Source organism: Xenopus laevis, chromosome 3L, assembly GCF_017654675.1.
Source record: "Xenopus laevis strain J_2021 chromosome 3L, Xenopus_laevis_v10.1, whole genome shotgun sequence".
NCBI classification, from domain to species: domain Eukaryota; kingdom Metazoa; phylum Chordata; class Amphibia; order Anura; family Pipidae; genus Xenopus; species Xenopus laevis.
In genome coordinates, this window is record NC_054375.1 from 133,219,281 (window position 1) to 133,240,753 (window position 21,473).

General features: G+C 42.7%; 1 protein-coding gene across 1 annotated transcript; it reads left to right on the forward strand.

Moving 5' to 3' along the window:
- The first annotated feature begins 12,253 nt into the window (after nucleotides 1-12,253).
- Nucleotides 12,254-20,010, forward strand: purb.L (purine-rich element binding protein B L homeolog). Its single transcript, XM_018253442.2, has one exon. It carries the CDS (start codon nucleotides 12,461-12,463, stop codon nucleotides 13,430-13,432), a length of 972 nt encoding a protein of 323 aa, XP_018108931.1. The 5' UTR covers nucleotides 12,254-12,460; the 3' UTR covers nucleotides 13,433-20,010.
- Nucleotides 20,011-21,473: the final 1,463 nt, after the last annotated feature.

The following is a 21,473-nucleotide window of genomic DNA, read 5'->3' on the forward strand; positions in this document are numbered from 1 at the left end:
GCATGCTGGGCTTGGATGGGTGCATGCCTCTGAGCCCTGCAGAATAAATATTCAATATATAGAGCATCCTTGGGATTTGGGGAGGAAGAAGGCTGATGTAAAGTATATAGTGATTCTGACACCCACTTTTGAACATTCTACATTATACCACACCCAGGGCCAGGTCCTGAGCATGGCACCTTGTTTTTGTGGGAATCACACTATATTCAGAGCTGAAGCACCCAACAATAGAGTCTGATGCTTCAATGAGAAGTGGAAAAGGAGAACCCAATGTCCTAGGGATGGCACTACTGCATCACTTAGAATGTTCCAAGGTTGGTGTAAGTAGCACTTTAAACAAAAAAAAGTGATTCTTATATTACATTGGAAAATGTGGAACCTGTTTATTCATAACATATGGACAGAATAAGTGGGGTGGTTTTGCCTTTGGTAAAACACACCTAATGAAATCATTCCAGCTAGCTTCAACTAAGAAGAAAATTCCTTTGGGACTGGCAATTGGATTCCACCCAGAGTTAATTGTTCAGCTTAGAATATTACAGGGCTCATTTATTAAGTGGGCCGAAGTGCAAAAAGCATGGTGGAAATAGCCTCTAAATGGCACAATGTTTGCACCTGATTTGCACCAGGAGGGCATAACACACATTTGGATTCAAGCTGTGCTTGTAATCTAAGGTTCTGTATGTACAAATACCCGTGATCTCAATAATGGCATCAGCGTGCAATTGATTAGGTGCAAGTCAGTCACATGTCTGGGTGCAACATGTTATCTCTGCACAATTTCCCAAAATCATCAGCACAGGCTGAACAGGTGCACTGGCACTAAGCACAGGGTTATAGAGCACATATAGATCCAGTGTCATGTTTTATTATCAATTGATTGTGTGCAATATTGTGCAAGATTTTGTGCTCTGCACCTGCCTTTGTATAATATGATCCCTCCTGTGTCATAAAATAAACCACAGCACATTCGGGAGCTGGAAAATGAGCATCCACTATTTTTTTTAGTAAGGCATAAAATACTGGGTTATAGAAATCATAGAATGTTTGAAGGTTCATCCAAAGTCCAGTCTGACTGCCAGTATGGAGCGAGGAAGGAATTTGTTTCAAGTTGTTTCAAGGAAAAGTGCAGTTGAGTTTTTTTCACCTTCTGTCTTTTGGAGAATAGGAATTGCTGAACTGTTTCTTATTTAACAGAAGTCTCTTTCTGCATTATTTATGAATTCCCCTTAATTCATATGAAGGTATTTCTGGCTCAGCTTGCAGCCTAAGCTGCCATTGCGATAGGGTATTTGGCCACAACTTTCCTTGTCCATCAGCACCCCCCACATCAGAATTTTTGGTGTAAAAGCCCCACTTCTTGTGGTCAGACAGACAGGGTCATAATGGAACTTTCTTGTAAAAACACAGAGCATCAGCAACTGCCAATAAAATCTTACTTTTAATTGTCCATTTTAAAAACGTTCCAACATGTATAACACACTGAGGGAATATATACGGTTTACATGTTTCGTGGTATCTCACCACTTCCTCAGAAGCAGTTGGCATGGCTGGGGTGTAACTGGGCATGATCAGGGCATAACAAGGCATTATTATAAATCCCCTGTCTGGATTCCTTGGAGGTTGAAATCCCTAGCCATAAGTAAAATAGTAAATCATTACAAAGAATTCCATATCTTTTGAAATATATTCAAATGTGGATATAGTTCAGAATATCCGGTTGATTCTTAGTGGAGGATTCACTTTTCAGCAGAGATGCAGCAAATCCACAATTTTTTAATTCAACCAAACACCAAATCTTCCACTGGATGTACAGCAAATCAAATCCAAAACCTAATTTGCAAATTGAAACTTGAGAAAAGTATTGAAAAAAACCATCAGCTGATCAAATACTTGTCATGTTCAGTTCTGCAGATCTTACAAGTAACTTGGGTTTTGGCTTTGGTTTGGCTGAAATTGTCCAAATCTGAATACTACAAAAAGAAGCAGTATTTAGACACATTCCTAACCATTTTCAGTGGACCCCTAAGCCACAGTGGGAAAAAACTTTTCCTAGGTCCTGCTAACCCACCCATATTTAACTGGGTTAAAACTTCTGGGGGGGGGGCCCTGCTTCCAGGTCTGGGAGTCACAATAGGCCCTGGCATTCCAAGTACAGAGAGGCCCAATAAGCTCCCCACCAGCCCACTAAATAGTGACTTTCTATGGCATCTTATGGCAGCCCCTCTGGCATTTGCCAGAACTCACAGATTGCCAGTCCGGGCCTGCCTGCTTCCAATGCTTATGATTCAATTGGATACTAAAAAATGAATGATTTGGTGCACCCCAACACGAGCTTCCTTTGACTCTATTAAGGAGATTTATTAGATTGATTGAGACAAGGGAGTCTATTCATTTCCATTCAGGGCTGCTGTGCTCGCAAGGTCCATAGGGCAAAATTTTAAAAATAATTTCCAATTACGTGTTCAAAACTTCCAAAAGAAAGAGGCAACCCCCCCTAGTATTACAATAAACGGTATCTGAAATACACTGCATATTCACTTCAGTCTTGGCTGGGAATAATGGCGAGATATTCCCATATTTATAAAAGTCTAAAAATAAATATTATTATAAAAATAGACTGGCCTGAAGCAAAATTGTATAAAAGGAGAAATGTGTCTTTTCTGCCCTGAAAAAACTGACAAAGGGAACATCAGGAAAGCATTAATTTACAAAACCAAAGAACCAACCTTACAGCATTATGTTGTGCTGAAGGAGCAGGGGGATAATAGTTTCAGTTTGTATTCTGCCCGGCAGCCACAGGGCATATTCTACTGTTGATTTTAATGCAGAAATTATGTATTTTCCCATTTTAGGTGCAAAATGTAAAATAGTGGGGCACATGGGAATGTTTAATAAAAGTATCCATTGTGTATCTATTATGTATTGTTTAATCCATGTTCATTCCATTTATTATATGCCCAAAGCTGAAACAGAATAGATTCCTCGCTCTGTGGTGCTCGCTAGAAGAACCCCGGGACAATGTGGTTTTCTGCTGATAGGAGCACCGGCCCGGGGTGTCAGGTAAGAAAAAACAATCACTTGGGGTGCCTAAATTTTGGCACCTCCATGTGTAAAGTGGTATTCCCTCTCCTTTAAATGTAGCCATACTAAGTAAGCAGCTCATTGGCTCTTTCCTGACGGGCCATGGCAGTCCTGATAGCTATTGAGCAGGTTAGGAAACCCAAGCCCATTGGCACATTGGTGCCGACCTCATCTGATGTGTCTGCATGGGCTACAGTATGATCCAGTTGTTAGCTGGCTGGGGATGGGGGTGGTCAAACGATTAATCAGATTTGGCCCAGAGCATTGGTTTAGATCTTTTTTGTTTGGTGGACCTTATCATTTTAGACAGTTATCATTTGCTCTGCCAATACTTCTCTTCTGACCTGGCTACAATTACTTTTTAAAGGGCCCCATGGGTGGTGTACTTTTAAGCCATTTACAAAATATCATGCATTTTATTGCCAAAACCTTCATTATTTATCTTCAGGATGTCTCTGCAACTAGCATTGTTCTTTAAGCCACAGAAGACCATATTCAAACATGTACCCTGTTAAATACAAGTAGGAGCAGCAGTGTATTCTGCGTTGGCTATCTCTCTGTCAGCCTCCTCCAACCCCCATATTTGTCGTTCCCACACTCCCCCCGGCCTCACAGCTTCATACCCACATACACAATCATCAGTCCCCATGGTAACCATGAAATAATATAAAACCAACAAGTTTGCAGCCTTGTAACTCGCCGGCCTTTGCTGTTTATGTAATCTCCTTGTGCCTTGTTAACAAAACTGAGCGTGTCCTTGAGGGTTATATGGTTCTTTGGATGCAGGCGACCAATCTGCACACTTCACGCTTCACACTCTGTGCCCACACACTGCTCGATAAGTGCTTCGCCGCATGCTCCTCCTGCATTGCTCTGCAACCCTGACTGTAGAGCCACCTGTGTGCTCTGCCATTACTTCCTCAGCAGAGCAGTCAGTCTATATGGGCCAGAATTATAAATGACTAGAACAAAGGTGCAAATGTAAACACTGAGCATAAGACATTTTTCATGACCACCTATTGATACTGCTTACTTCCTACCTAAACTGCAAACCCACCTAGGGTACTTTCATGCACAGCTGTCTGTCTCCACTTAGCCCCAGCTCCCAGGTGCCCCCTGTGTGAGTTTGGATTCGGTACATGTAGTCAAGATAGAGTTGCTGGTAAATCTGCAATTCCTTTTCTTTCCCCCACCTCCTTGCACAGTAAAAAAAAAATTCCAGCACCTGAGCCCACCTCAGAACTGCCCAGTCCCCAGCTTATGATATCACTGTTCCATCCTGCTATATCATCTGCCCATATTATGATATTACTCTGCCACCTTTCATCATTGTCCCAACCCACCTCGAGTGCTGGCCAGTAATGTTTGATGGCGAAGTTGGCAACCAGGGGTGTAACTACAGAGGAAGCAGACCCTGCGGCTGAAGGAAGGCCCAGGAGGTATAGGGGCCCCATAAGGCCCTAATTCATATACAATTTCAATAAATATTGGTAAACCAGGTGAAACTCTAGACATTTTGGGGGCCTGAAAAATAATTTCCTGTAGGGCCCATTCATTTTTAGTTATGGCACTGGTGGTAACCATGTCCAGGCTGAGATTTAAAACAGGCCCTGGCATTTCAAGTACACAGATGCCCAAACAGCCCTCCATAGGCTCAATAAATAGTGACTGTCTATGGCATCATACAGCAGCCCCTCTGGCACACAGATTGCCAGGCCTGGTGGCAGAGGCCCATATGCATCGGATCCAGGGGGGGTGGTACACCCCAGGAAAATACACCGACTACTGCGCTGTTTATAGAAGAGGTGAACTGGCCCAAGGTAGAAGGTAACAGTGCTCTTGCCAGGCCCTTTTTGCATTCAACATTTCTTCCCCACCACCTTTCTGCTTTAGAACCTTTCTGCCAAAGTTGTTAGGACTGTGCACCCAGCCCTACTGGTTTTTACAAAACAAAAAAAAGCACTCTAATAGGATGGGAGAGGAGGGGTGGGCACATAAATATTTATTTATTTTACCCTTCCGGCTCAGTTTTTCCCTGCCTGGCACTTTTTTTTTCCTGTGGAGAACACTGGGCAAGCAAACTGGGTACCTAACAAATTGGTACCCCCTCGATGACTTTATGTTTCCTTCCTTTTTTAAGGCAATCCCTGGATAGTTTGTTCCTCCTATTTAAAGAACACTTGAATACCAGTATTTCACAATAAACCGCTCTAGTTGGTCCAGTGTTGCCCTAAGCAACAGACCACCAACCACTTACTCCCCTGGTGCATGTGCAGTACAGTCTGCAAATATATATATCCCCGAAGAGAGGGGCACAAAAAAGTATCCGGCAGCTGAAAAATGTATTTTACCCAGAGACTGTCCCCCAAATCTGCCATTTTATGCATGTGCCCTCAGGGCCGCCATCAGGGGGGCACAGGGGGTACAAGTGTACCGGGCCCGGGCCGGAAGGGGGGCCCGGCAGTGCTGAACTTTTCGAAAGAGCCGGGCCCCCCTTGACAGCGCCGAAGCTGTGCTGCCCTTCCGAAGTCCCAAACAGCCGAAATGCAGAAGTGCCGAAAAGCCGATCAGCCGAACTCCCGAAGCGGCGAAAAGACCCGAAGTCACGAAAACAGACGAAATTTAAGTCCTGAAGCGGCAAAAAGACCCGAAGTCACAAAAGGATGGCGCCAATGTTTTTTTTTAAAAATATTCTTTGGGGCCCAGATTTTTTTTTAGCTTGTAAGGGGGGGCCCTGGAACCAATGTTTTTTTAAAAAATTTCTTTGGGACCCCAATTTTTCTTTTTTACTTGTAAGGGGGCCCTGGCACAAATGCTTTTAAAAAAAAAAAACTTTTATGGGGGGCTCTGGCGCAAATGTTTTTTTTTATAACTTGTGTGTGGGGGGGTTATCTTTTTTAGTGCTGATGTCTGTGTGGTCTTTTAACTGTGATGTGGAGTGGGTGGGATCTGGGCCGGGTTTGGGGGCCGGGGTGGTCGGGGCCCGGGCAGGGCCCGGCCCAGGTGGCCCTGAAAATGTTGTTGTACAGGGCCCAGTGATTTTTAACGGCGGCCCTGTGTGCCCTTGAGTGCCACTAAATGGTAAATACAGCCCTGGAATCAGAATCACTTTACTATTACTCTCCAACCTTTTATATCCGTGAGCCACATTCAAACATAACACTTCCCTTACATTCCATGCACCTAACATTTAGTCCAGGCTCTCACTTTTCATACATGTGGTTATAATTATATCAACAATTGTTGGCTGCCAAAGCTTCTTAGAAAATTCTGTGTTTATCTTTGCTTAAAGGGGAAAAGAAAATGCAGTTCTAAGCATCTTTGTATGATCTTTATATGCAGTCATTACACATTTTCAATGGTTCTAAAGCCATTTCTGAATATAACTGCTAGTAAAATCACAATTTGTCTTTCCCTCTCTATTCTTTTCCCTGGTGATTTTGAACTTTAGAAATCGTGTGACAGAAGGCAGCAGATTAACAGAACTTTTAAGATACAGAGAAGGCTTTTTTTCTGCTTTCAAGAGACGGAACCGGCAGTGCATAAAGGGACAGAATTTCAATAGTAATTACATTTACAAATAAGCATTAGAAATGTGTGATACTGTATATTGGAACATTGCTTAGAAATATATACAGTATTCTCTCATTAGGAAATGAGACATCTCCTGCTACTGCTCAGCTCAATTCTATTGCTCACTGTGACAAGAGTGAACTGAGCAGAGAAACATCAGGAGATGCCTTCTGCATCAATAACTTTTCTCTTAGGCTATTTGAATTCTATCCGGTCAGACAGATAGACCAGTAGGGGTGCTCCTGTTACAAAATCATACTTTGATAGCACAAAAATAAATCACAAAAGGTGCTGTCACTTAAACAACTTCCTTGCAATTTTCTCCATGGCAAATTCATACTTCATGACCCACAGCAAAGGATTCCTGGAACTGGGAGCTGTGTGCCACATCGGGGCTCCGGTGGTATGAAACCCGGTGGGCCCCCAAGGTTCCAGTCCGACCCTGCCAACATTTAGGGGAGGTGTGTTACCCAATCTTCATGAAAGAAAGGGATTGGGTAACACACCTCACCGAAAATGTTGGTATCATGAAATAAATGCTCACTTTTTTGGCAAGTGATGAAAGATTTCTGTATTTTATAGCAAATGTAAAGGCTCAGCAACAGAAGGATCTATGAGGAGACGCCATTGTGATGGGTTTAGAAATGCTATTGAAATAAAGGATAAGTGGAGGCTGCATAATGACAAGGTTAAAGTGCTGCAGCAGTGAATGGGTTAATACTCTCCTTCAGCCTCACATCTCATATGTCTGTTTTGCCATTGTCGTTTTTATCTTGGTTGCTATGCGTTCCTTAGTTCCTATGGTAACCTTGGTTACCGTTCCCCCTCTCCTCCTGCGCTCCCCTCTATCCAATGGCCGTCAGCATTACATCATGAGGATGCTGAGTGTCGCACCTGATCCAACCACCTCTGTGAATGATTGTACAGGAAGTTTATTGTGTCACACACAATGAGCAGGTGATCTGGGGTTTGTGAAGCAAGGATGGAAGATATTTAAGTGCTATGGAAAACGATTTCCTTGCGCTCCAGTGATGGGGTGCCACCTTTAACTCCTCTCCCAACCTGTACTCTAGCAGATATCTGAGCTTATATGCAGTAACTACCATTATTACTAGGGTAACATCATGGCATGGCTTTCCCTACACAATGGGCAAGAAATGGAAAACAGTAAGGGTCAGGCCACAGGAGCAGATTCGGAGAGATTAGTCACCCCATCGACAAATCTCCTCTTCTTCGGGACGACAATCTCCCCGAACTGCCTTCCACCTGCCCTCCGCCGGGATAAAATGAAAATCGAATGGGGGAAGTCACACGCGGCGTTTCATTTTCCGAAGTCGTCCGAAGGCAACTACTAATCTCCCCGAATCTGCTCGTGTGGCCAGACCCTTAGAGTGACTCCACTACAATCATATATAATAGCTATGGGTTTTCATTTGTTGCTGAACAACAACGCACAGAAAGGCTTTTGGGCATGAAGGGGGAGATTTAGCAAAGTGTGAAATTGGAGCACACCACAGTAAAATTCCACTGCTCTCTATTCATTCCTTTGGGATTTTTAGAGGCGTATTTATCAAACCATGAATAGACTGTGATGAGCTCTAATTTCACACTTTCATAAATCTGCCCCTAAGAGACTAAACTTGCAGGCACCCACCAGCAAATTGCCCACATCGAGTTCTGGGAAATGGAATTAATAGAAAGCATGCCAGATAGATGGATGGATAGATAGACAGACAGATATATGAGAGACAGATAGATGAGAGATAGATAGATAGAGAGAGAGAGAGAGAGAGAGAGAGAGAGAGAGAGAGAGAGAGAGAGAGAGAGAGAGAGAGAGAGAGATGATATATAGATAGATGATAGATAGATAGATAGATAGATAGATAGATAGATAGATAGATAGATAGATAGATACCATATTTTTTTCAAACTTGTCATAAGGGGTCACCATCTTGGAAAGTGTCTGTGACACTCACATGCTCAGTGGGCTCTGAGCAGCTGTTGAGAAGCTAAGCTTAGGGGTCGTTGCAAATTATCCAGCAGAAAATGAGGTTGGTCTGTAATATAAGATGATGCCACAGGGCTGATTATTAAATTCTGATGCTAGTTGCACTGGGTTATGTGCTGCGATGTAGTAATTATCTGTATTAATTACTAATCAGCCTTATATTCTGACATTTATATTCTATGTATACTGTATATTGTGAGTTGATCCCTAAGCTCAGTAAGTGACAGAGCATGTGCAGTGAATCAGCAAAAGAAAAGAATACGTCGAGCTACTGGGGCATCTTTGGAGACACAGATCGTTACTGCTAAAGGGCTGTGGTCAGGGCCGGAACTAGGGGTAGGCAGAGTAGGCACGTGCCTAGAGCGCAAAGCTGGGGGGTCGCCAGGCACGTACCATCTCAGTCGCCTACCACATGCCCAGTCCCTTCTTTGCCCGACTGCTGATATTACTTAGTTTATTGTGCTTCTGCGCATGCTCCATTTCGATTATGCGCACGAACGCACTCCATTTTGCGCATTCATGCAAATTCATGAGGGGGTCTATGTAGGGTAGGGTGTAGGGTTTGCTTTTCCTTTAATGAACTCCTTTAACTGATTAGTACAACGTCTCTCAGCACTTCTCTCAGCTTCAGTGGAATAACACATAATTACACTTGCAACCCCAGCTCAGCAGCAATTCCATTGGCTAAAAATGGAATCCAGTGGACATTACAATTGGCCACATTTGGATTTTAAATAGGTTACCAATAATGTTGCTAATAACAGTTTACAGCTGACAGGGTAGGAATATTTAAAGAGGTCCTACTTCTTGCTCACCTTCTGCCCTAAAACAATAGTGCCAGGAGAGGGCAGTGCTTGGTCCCTGCTTTCAGAGATCTCATACTACAGGCATATGAGAAAAGGCAAGCAGGGTAAAGGTGTGTGATGCCGCAGAGCTCCCTCTTCTAGTCACAGATAGAAATCACACACAGAATCTACAGCCTCACTGGCATGCATGAAATTTGTAGCAATGGCAACTAAGGCCCAAGGTTTACCCTGTGTTTATGGAGGCTGAGATTAAGGGGCAAATTTATGTAATGTGAGTTTCATACCTCCAAACTGTCCCTTTTTCGGAGGGACAGTCCCGCTTTTGACAGCTCAACCTACCAGTGGCGTAACTAGATATTATTGGGCCCCACAGCAAATTATTTTTCAGGCCCCCAAATGTCTAGAGTTTGACCTGTTTTACCAATATTTATTGAAATTGTATATGAATTAGGGCCTCATGGGGCCCCTATACCTCCTGGGCCCCCCAGCAGCCGCAGGGTCTGCTTCCTCTGTAGTTACGCCCCTGCAACCTACAGTCCCTCATTTGTACCGGAAAGTCCCTATTTTCTCTGCACAGAACAGCCAGAAAAAGAAACAAAGTTTCTAACTTAATTGGCTTTTAGCAGAGAGCACAGAACAGGTAACAGGTGCAAATAAGTTATTATAATAAATTTTCAAACTTTCATAACCTGACAAATTTTGTAAAATGTGGGGGTGTGGCCACAGAAAGGGGTGTGGTCAAAAAAAATTGCTGCACTACAAGTGAAAAAAAATTTTGGCCCTCTTTTTACTTCCAAAATGTTGAGAGGTATGGAGTTTAACAGAAAAACTCACCCACTTTCTATTCTTTCCAATGGGATTTTTAGAGGTGTATTTATCAATGAGTTGACCATTTGTTAAATACACTTCAAGAAATCCCACAGGAATGAATTCAAAATGGGTGATTTTTTGGAGGGTATACTCTTATTTTGATAAACCTGCCCCTTAAGCTAACCACAGACATGCAGATTTATCCTTATGTCTGATGAACAATCGTGTGTTGCATTGTCACAACCTACCACTAACCATTCAGATAAAGTAGCAAAAATAACAAATCAGGCGATGTTCTGGCCATTAATTGACAGACAGCAGTCGTATGAAGACCCGAAAGATGGCTGCGTGGAACCCTGATGCCTGAATCTGCGCTGAGGGGTAAGTAAAATGTCAGGGCATTTCCCAGGGGGGGGGGCAGTTAGGCTGGGGGAAGGGGGGTCTATGTAGGGTGGGGGGTAGGTTTTTTTTCCGCTAAATGGTTGAATTCTGCTTTAAAGGGGTGGTTCACCTTTAAAATAATTTTAGTATGTTATAGTATTTTTTTTTTATATAGTTTTATACCTATTTGCCTTCTTCTTCTGATTCTTTGCAGTTTTCAAATGGGTGTCGCTGACCCCTTCTAAAAAGCAAATTCTCTGTAAGGCTACAAATGCATTGTTATTGCTACTTTGTATTACTTATCTTTCTATTCAGGCCCACTCCTCTTCATATTCCAGTCTCTTATTCAAACCAGTGCATGGTTGCTAGCTACCAGATTGCTTAAAATGCAAATTGGAGAGCTTCTGAATAAAAAAGCTAAATAACTCAAAAACCACAAATAATAAAAAATGAAAACCAATTGCAAATAGTCTCAGAATATCACTCTCCACATCATACTAAAAGTTATCTCAAAGGTGAACAACCCCTTTAAGTTAATTTTTAGTATGTTATAGAATGACCAATTCTAAACAACTTTTCAACTGGTCTTCATTATTCAACCCTAGGCCACCACTAGGGTTGCCACCTTTTCCTAAATTTTTTACCGGCTGGTGGGGGGGGGGCGAAAACAAAAAGGGGCAGAGTGTGAAATCAAAAGGGACGGGCCATGATGCAAAATGGGATGGGGCCGCGGTTTGGAGATTTCAAGACGGAGAACAAAAGTTACGTTTCCAGGGGATTGGGTGCGGGCCAAGGGGTCTTTTTAAGGGTATTACAAATTTACCGGCAGCTACATTGCCGGTAAATTTGTAATACCGGCCTTGTCAGGTGTTTTACCGGCCGGGTGGCAACCCTAGCCACCACTAGGGTTGCCACCTGGCCGGTAAAAATAATGGTGATCCCAGTTATTAATAGGGAAAAAAGATAAATATATAGGAAGGCGGGTATTTGTTTTGCAGAAAAGGTGGCGACCCTAACCACCACTAGGATTGCCACCTGGCCGGTATTTTACTGGCCTGGCCGGTAAAAATGACAGTTGATCCCAATGTTATTAATAGGTAAAAAAGATAAATATATAGGAAGGCCGGTATTTTTTTCCAGAAACGGTGGCAACCCTAACCACCACAGGTAGGATCGCCGCCTGGCAGGTATTTTACACCGCCTGACCAGTAAAAATGATGATTGATCCCAATGTTATTAATAGGAAAATATATAAATCTATAGGAAGGCCGGTATTTTTTTCCAGAAATGGTGACAACCCTAAGTACAAGAGAACTCCCTGTGCCACCACATGGCCCTGTCTGCACCTATAAATTCTAGGACAGAGAGGTGAAAAACTACATTCTAGCTATAGGTTAATGAAACACAACTACAGTTTTGTTAGTAGGAGAAATGTACATTAGAATAATAAAAATTGCACGGTAAGGGCAAACTGTCCACACAGAGCCAGCAGAACAAACGTTAACGTTCCCCATTTGCCCAGAAGTAAGATGGCGGGACGTGCATCTACTCGGATTCCCGCACTTTCACGTCGTGGCGCAGATAGACGCAGGAAGAGGTGGAGAGTTTGGGCTGAGAGAGAGGGAAGAAGAGGGGTGAGCTGAGGAGGGCGAAGGAAGGAGAGTGGCCGAGTGTGGGTGAACGTGAGGAGTGGGTGAGGGCACGAACTGGAGAAAGAAGGGTGCCCCGGGGCAAGAGACGGACGGAAGCCGGCAGGCTAAGAAGCTGAGTGCTGCAGCGGTTGTGTGAGGAGAAGAAGATGGCGGACGGGGATAGCGGGAGTGAGAGAGGGGGCAGCAGCGGAGGCCCCGGCGGGTTTTCCCAGCACATGTCCCGAGAGCAGGAGACCCAAGAACTGGCCACCAAGCGGCTGGACATCCAGAACAAGCGCTTCTACCTGGATGTAAAGCAAAACGCAAAGGGCCGCTTCATCAAGATCGCAGAGGTCGGAGCCGGGGGCTCGAAAAGCCGCCTGACCCTGTCTATGGGGGTGGCTGCGGAGTTCCGCGACTACCTCGGGGACTTTATCGAACACTACGCCCAGCTGGGGCCCAGCAGCCCGGAGCAGATCGCACAAGCCTCTGGGGAGGACGGGGCTGGAGGGCCGGGCGGTCCCCGTCGAGCTCTGAAAAGCGAATTCCTGGTGCGGGAGAACCGCAAGTATTACCTGGACCTGAAGGAGAACCAGAGGGGCCGCTTCCTGCGCATCCGCCAGACCATCAACCGGGGCCCCGGATTCAGCGGAGGTGCGGGAGGCGGCGCCGGCCTACAAAGCGGACAAACCATCGCTCTGCCCGCGCAAGGCCTCATCGAGTTCCGCGACGCCCTGGCTAAACTCATCGACGATTATGGCGGAGAGGACGACGAGGGCGTGGGGCTCGGCGGAGCGGGAGGAGGAGGCGGCGGCGGAATGTACGGAGAGCTGCCCGAGGGCACGTCCATCACTGTGGACTCCAAACGCTTCTTCTTCGATGTGGGAAGCAACAAGTACGGGGTGTTCCTGCGGGTGAGCGAGGTGAAGCCCAGTTACCGCAACTCCATCACTGTCCCCCTCAAAGCCTGGGGCAAGTTCGGCGGAGCCTTCTGCAGATACTCCGAGGAGATGAAGGAGATCCAGGAGCGGCAGCGGGACAAGATGTACGAGCGGAGGGGCCCCGGGGACAGAGAGAGAAGCCTGGGCCCCGGGGGAGGAGGAGATGACTCCGAGACTGAGGATGTGGACGACGATTAAAGAAGAAACAACAGGAGGCAGTGGAGAAAGGGGGAGAGAAAGTTGGGGTGAGGGGAGCTCAGTAACACACACATAATCATAGGAAACAGTAGCAAACAAACGGGGTGAGGGACATGTTGGGGCTGTTAAACACCATCATGCAGGGAGTTGTTATTAATGGTGCCCTGAAATGCCCAGTATCCTCCAACTCATTGCAACACACCCCAGGGCTCACCATTCACTAACACTCCTGTGCTGCTGGCTCTTTAAACAGCCCCTGCAGGTGTTAACCTGCATTGGGGGGATTCCAGCTTTCTTACATGCAGGTTGGGCATCCCTTTAGGGTCCCTTTATTTCACCACTTCCACAATAGACCACGAAAGATCAACTTTTTTTTTTCATTTCTAGCTGAGGGCTTGGCCCAGAGCCCCATATAATTGATGCAAACACGTTAGCGATAGAATGAGCCCAAATGTTCTGTTTATTTACTTGTGCATTGGAAAAGAAATCTCCCTATTTAAGGAAAAAAAAACTGGATCCCAAAGCAGTAAACTGCTCGCGTTGCTGACCTTGTTTCACAACCTTTGAACATCTGCAATTTATTTTCTTTTAAATATTGATGGGCAGTTTTTCCCTTGAATTAGCTTTGCGCATCATTCAGAGAAATAAGAGACCGGTTATGCTACAAAACACCAAAGTCATGTCTTAACATCTGCAATGTGAATGATGCACAAAGTTACTACTTATAATGGGGCCAACACTAGCCACTGAGTGGGCTGCCAGGGAACTGATTGGCAGCTATGCCAAGGATTAATCCAAACCTGATAGTGATCGACTTTGTAATTTCTTTTAAAAAAGGTAATCTACCAAAGTGGCTTTGCCATCTGTATCCTCTGACCTTCCCATCATTTTTACAGTGATATATTTATCAGCACACGAGTTGCCGGCGTTTTATTGGTAAGCACAGAGCCGAGTGCTTAAATAATATGACTCTGGCTTCTCCTGTACTGATGTCACACCGCAGCTTAATCCCCTACATTGAGATATGCAAGATAAACTTGATATTTCTCTTCTGCTCTCCTCTGCAGAGGCCACGGGAGGGAGGAGGCAGTTCTGAAAGCTATCACGGCTATGTTTAGAGACGACACACATCTTGAGTTGGTGTTACTGTAAGCACATGCGGCTTTTAGTTAACAACCAAAATATCCATGTAACACAAGCAGGGAGCAATTTAGTGCACACACCAGAGGAGATCATAGATCTATAGGATAGAGTTTTACTAAACAAAAAATGAGGGGGAACAGGTAGGCGTCTCACTCCTTTCTCCCCTGTCTCCCTTAACCACCACCACCTTCAGTTTAATTCAGTTTTCGGGGGGCTTGCAGTGATGCCCCTCGGAAAAGACAGCCTTCCTGTTCATCTGGCTCTGCAGAAGCATAAAAAGACCACCATTCCTAAAGCACAAGGGAGCCATTTGGATTGCTAATTGCTTTACCAACAGCAGAGCATCTCGTAACAGAACCAGCCACCATTCCTACAGGACAGAACTGTGTTCCAGCCAATAATGGATTATTTGACTGCCGTAAGTTTCTTTTAATACCAGCACTGACACAAGTCAAAAGAAATGATCTTCAGTACAAGAGGAATATCGTGAAACAAAACTGAAATTGTTCATCCTGAATCTGTGAAAGAACATCTCCAGTAAAGCTTTCTACTAAATAAGAGTGGAATGAAACAAGTTCAGGCTCATGCTAACAGACACATTAAAGAAACAAAAAAAAAGTATAAGCTCAGGTCCATAATTATTCTCTTAACCAGACTTTTTATTAAACAAAAAAAAAAAGACCTCCATGAAATTCAGTACCTCAGAGGATGAAGGTGCCTCTAAACTGCCCCCGGCAAATGCCTGGAAAAAACTTGGTTGTGTTGGTTAAAAACCCAAAGCAGTACTACTATATAAGAACACTGGGGGGATGGAGAGAGTCATGTGCTCCACCTGGGCACTCGGTTAAGAAAATACAAATTAATGGATGGACTGACTGGCCTCCTTCACAACAAAGATAAGGGGGGCTCCTGTAAGCCACTGTCCACCTGTAATTTTATCATGAATTGTCTACAGATGGTTTTAACTATAACTGAATCGCTCCCTAGCTTATACATTTAAAAAAGAAAGTCTTTTGGGAATAGAGGTGCAGGACTCTTAAGGAGCCTCCTCTTGTCTCAAAAGGGTTTAAATGAAATGATAGTATTTTTTTCCTTTATGCCTATATTTATATGTATTTTTGTTTTAAACCAGATTATCCTAAAATCCATACTAGATTTTAATAAAGGTATGCAACTGTTGCAACATGCATTAACGATGTCCTTGCAGAAAGGGCATGCCACGGAACGCCCAACCTTCTTTACAAAGAAGCGTTGAGTTTCTGAAACACGGAGCCAGTCAACGAGCTGGTTTCACGACTTCATTTTTAATACCCAGAAGGTTTCTTCACATGAGCTGCCTTTATATAGTGTCGCACCACTTTGTCCCAGTTCGGTAGGCCTTTTAATTTATTATCTGACATACGTAATCCTTTGATTGAAAGATGGGCCTGCAATGCATGGTTTGCAGTATATTTTGAGCCCCTCCGGTTGAAAAAAAAAAAAATAGAAAAGTGGGGGTGGTTATTAATTTGGGGGTTGGGATCTTTTAGTTTTGAAAAGCATGTCACAAATTGTGTGGTTCTGTGCAGGGCAATGTGTTGCAGGCTGCTGTGGAAATAGATGATTTAAGGGCAAGTATATTTGCTGCTGTTTTCAATTCCATCAACGTCCGAGTTAATCCCCAATTTATTATTTTAGTTATCTAGATGTTGTTTTTTTTTTTTTAATTGTATGGGAGCAATAGTATTTCTTGATGTTTTAATCACATCAGTATATTGTACTGTATTTTTGTACCTGCAAGGCAGCTGTTTAAGTGTCCTGCTGTATCAACTTTGTGTCTCCCTCTGCTTTTATTTGTGGCAGCTGTTAAAATGCCTGCGTTAGCCATCAGCTCATTCATCCGTCTACTTCTCAGAAAATCAAGCCCCACCCATGCCCTGCTCTCTTCACTTATACACATGGACATAGGTTTCCTTTATCTTGTGTAATGTTCTGCAAGGAGATCCGTGCTTTCTCCTGACCTTTGCTGTGGAGGTTGTACATTTCTATCCAGATCTGCCGCAGTTTGCTGTGGCACATGCTCTTTAGTAACATGGCTTTGCCATCAGATATATAAGCTAAAATGAGATTCCTGACAAGTATTGAAAAGTGGGAGAGGAACATGTGTCCTGCTACCACTTGACCTTTCAGGTCATTTTACTAAGCAAACTTCAATTTTAGTTTTTTTTTTCTACATAGGAATTCGCGTAACTTAGTACGGCTGACAGACTGTCACCTACAGCAGATACCTGAAATATAAACCAGGCAATTTCAACCAAATCCCTCTGTGACGTGTCCTAGTCTCCAATTTTAAACTCTTCTCAGATTACCTAATAGTCTAAGTGCAAGCTAAATTAGCACTAATGGAAAGCAAAAGCGGGGAAGAGTTGTAGAAAGTTCAAGCCACCACTTGAAGGAAAGGCATACATACATATATATATAATGCAGCAGAGCTCTTTAAAATTAGAGGTGAGTTTCTGGTAAATTATTCCATCGGGGGATAGACTGGAAATATGATCAAAGGGCAAATAATACTCTATTCTTAAATATCTTATACTGTAGTAGAACGAAACGGTTACCCAGACATTTCAACTGATTCTGCACTTGGACGCCTACTGGTAATAGTATCAGTTGCACAGAAATGACACGCAACTTTTTAACTATAAAAAATTTTTTTTTCTAGATTCTATCTAGATACATAACTATAGACAGATGATCTATGTGTCTTATAGATATTTTATCCTTTATTTTGCAACCAGCTTGTGTGGGTTATGTCTGATCTGATCCTTTACAGGTTACATTAACTTCCACTGTATAAGGATATCCGCTGCATTTAGGGCCTTGCTTATTGTGATAATATATTGCATCCTCCTTTGTTAAAAGAGTACAGTTTCAGCCAAAGTGCTTAGTTTTATTCCAAATTGCTTCTTTTATACATTTTCCTGCAGTTAACAAATACTCTATTATTATTTTAGTGTTAAATTGGCAGACCTAAACCACACACACGCTGATGAATGAGGTCTTGAGATAAAAATCTAGGTATTGCTTCTCTCTAACCTGTCATTGGAGAACGTTTTTATTTTTCTACCCTTTGGTACCAGAGAGCTGTCCAAATAAATCAGATGGTAATCTTATCTGGCATCCAGTGGTGAGGATGTATAGGACGTTCATTTTTATAGGATATTTTTTTTCCTTCCTCCTTTTAATATGGTCACCTAACTTCCGGGTTGCCCTGTAGAAAAGGTGTAGAAAAGGTGTAGAGCAAGTGGTGACTTGAAGAATAATGCTAAGACATTGGAAAGCATTATCGGTTAAACTCTTACTTGCTCCTTAAGGTTGAAAGAGTATCCTTTAGCTTACATTGGTATGTCTGCTACACATTATGTAGTATTGCGAACGGCAGAGTTCTACAGAGCCGGCCCTTGGAACCTCCTTGTAGATGTGTATAATTTAGAGCGCACAAGTGGATATATCAGTTGGCCAGGTTGCATTTTCTAATGATACCTCTATCTGTGTTCAGCATCAAACATAGACTCTCAGTCGGCCCGAGGCTGGCATTGCATCTCTCTTGACGAATGAGATATTAAGAGGTGAGGGCCTTACGTTTAGGGGCAGATTTATCAAGGGTCGAATAGTTAAATCAAATTAGAATTTGAGTTTAAAAATGAAAACATTTACATTTTAATCCCCTTATTCGAATGCAAATTTGAATGTGAGATTTATCACAACTCGCCCATGGAAACGGTCCTAATTGGAAAATATTCGCCACCTAAAACCTGCCGAGTTCATCTACAAGTCCATGGGAGAGGTCAGTTGAGCCATTTAGAGATGGGTTGGTTTTTTTTCGAGAGAAAATCTCTTTACACAAATTGAATACAATTCAAATTTTCTGGTCGGACCATTCGATCGAATATTAGACATTTGATTTTTTTCATAAATAACCTCCCAGTCGAAATGTGAGTATATTCGAATGAAAAAAAAAATTCACATGAATTCGAAATCGACCTTTGATAAACGGGCCTCTTAATGTTGATACAGGGTATCATTCCCTCACCACTTCCCAATAATCCGATAATTCCCAGAGAGGACTTGCTCTAGAATACTCTGTTCCCATGTTGGAGTTGTGGTTTAAATGCCTTGGCAGAAATGATTCTGGCTTCCAACTTAGCTTTTGTATATGATTCCGAAGGTCAACATCTTATCCCTTATCTGCTCATTCATATATTTGTTGTTTTTTTTTGTAGACTCCGCTTTGACATTTAAAAATATATAAATATATATATTCTTGATGTCTGAAGAAGTGTTGTTTGGTTGAAAACAATCCTTGTAAATCTAATGGCCTTAATAAATGCAGAGTCAGATGTCTCCCATGCATTTGCACCGCGGAGCTATAATGGGTGCGCTGAGGTCAGACTTCTGGTTGGAAGCACTACAGTATAACCTGCACTTCTTACCTTTCTTCAGACTTGAATTTCAGTCTAGAACAGGTATCAGGCAAACCGGGTAGTTCATAGGAACGCACAGTTCAGCGACAAACCCCATTGCACTACCAAGCTTTGGCTAGTAGGAAGACACTATATCTGCTCAGAAATCAAGATCACGTGTGGCTCGGGATGGCAGTTTGCGCTCATTGTGCTTGGTTCTGTTTAAAAAAAATATATATATATATACATATAACATTTCTGCTGTAGGCATTAAACAAATCAACATAGCCTTCAATGTCATTTAGCTGACAGAGAATTATATCAAAAAATATATATATTTGTTTCTGTTAAAAGCACTTTAAATGGTAAAATGCCAGCTTAACCAGCTGCTCCCTAGACATCTACCAGACGAATATATCCTTCAATTTATCCCTTGAGAAGATATGGTTATTAGTCGTTCCCTGCTCCCTCCATTTCTTGACTGCTGACGCTAGATCCAAGTTCAGTATTTATGTTCCCATCGCTGGGTAGCCAAGACCATGTTTTCAGAATAACCAAAACGGTATAAATCCGGGGTCGGCGACCTGCAGAGTTTCACTTCTAACAGAGGGATAGTTGTTGACCCCTGGTATGAAAAATTGCATTTCTAAGAATTCGTTGGTTATTTGTAGACATTCTCTGGCTAAAAAAAATCTCCTTCCAAAAGAGGAGAACTTTGTTCTGTTCCCTGCTGAGTCTCGTCAACAAAGATTTTCAGAAGCCAAACAAGGTTTTGCTGGTTTTTCATAACAGCAGGTCTTGGAATGACCACTAGCTTCCCAGCAGGGGGGATAAATAAAAAAAGAACTAATAACACAGTGAAACTGTTCCAGCTCATGCGAGTCAGCACTCCTTACAATAACAGATTTTTGCAAATTGAGTTTTACAATCTATATATTTAAAAGAATTGTATGTTTGTAACAAATAAAGTATGCGGAAAAGTGAATGAAACAATGTCCTGTTGTCCGGCTCTTGTTTTCTGTTGCTAGCGCCCGGAATTATAATGGGTCGGCCTAAGTAACCGTTGGGGTGCAGTTTAAGAAGTAGTGCCCTAGTCAAGGCAATGATAAGTGGAAAAGTCGCAGCAAATCTCACCAGTAACACACAGAAGCACCAATAATTTGATGTATCTGAAGTTTAAATATGAAAAAGAGGGTTGGCTAATCTTGCTGAAGATTTGGTACATTCCTAGTAGTATGCTGAATACGCATTTTACTGCAATACAATAAAATCCAATTTTATTTCCTGGGTGCTGATCATGGCTGCCTCTGAATATGCACATGGGTTCTATATATACAAGAGAACATGCAGTGGGTAAAATATATCCTGCTGTTGCATTTTTATAAGCTTGACATTGTTATTAACACATATTTATAAGGCACCAACATACTCCACAGAGCTGTACAACAGAAGGATGTATGCATTAATGGTACAGATTTCATACAAAAATACAACCGCACAGGCAGATTGATACTCAACAATGTACTCCTTAAAGGAATAATAACATCAAAAAATGAAAGTATTTTAAAATAATGTACTGGTGCCCTGTACTGGCAAAACTGATATGTTTGCTTCAGATAAACTACTATAGTTTATTCAGTGATCCCCAACCAGTAGCTCATGAGCAACATGTTGCTCTCCAACCCCTTGGATGTTGCTCTCGGTGGCATCAAAGCAGGTGCTTATTTTTGAATTTCGGGCCTGGAAGCAAGTTTTAAGTGCATAAAAACTGAGTATAGTGCCAATTAGTGTCTCCTGTAGGCTGCCAGTCCACATAGGGTCTACCAAATGACCAATCATAGCCCTTATTTGGCACCCGAAGGGACTTTTTCATGCTTGTGTTGCTCCCCAACTGTTTTTACATTAAAATTTGGATCACGGGTAAAAAAGCTTGGGGACCCCTGGTTTATATGAACAAGCCACTGTGTAGCAATGGGGGCAGCCATTGAGGTGCAGGACACACAGTTGATAACAGATAATTTTTGAAGAATCCAATAGTATACTACAGGGCTTGTTGATTGGAGAAAAGAGAAATCCCTTCCTTATCAATTAAAACGTGTTTTAATTTACCTGGAAGATTCTGTAGAACGACTTCTTTAGAAAGAAAAAGCTTTTGCGAAACGCATCGGCACCTGATTTCATATACTGACGGTTCATACCATTTTACTAGAAACTGGGGGGGGGATAAAGATTTTTCTGGAAGCAATTTTTTTCTTCTCTTTGTTCTTGCTAAGAAATTGAATGTATAATGCTACCAATCTGTTTTCTCTATTAAGTGCTCTGAGATTTGTGGTGTTGAAGGAAAGTTAGCTCTTCACACAAGTTAGATAAGGTAACTTTTGAGACCACAGTCCTAGAAGCCCTGACTTCTCCACCTTTGTGGGGTCCTGAAGATAGCAAAATATAAGACAGTTACC

What these genes read in the sequence shown, in the direction of transcription:
- purb.L (XM_018253442.2), top strand. Translation starts at nt 12,461, where the DNA reads ATGGCGGACGGGGATAGCGGGAGTGAGAGAGGGGGCAGCAGCGGAGGC.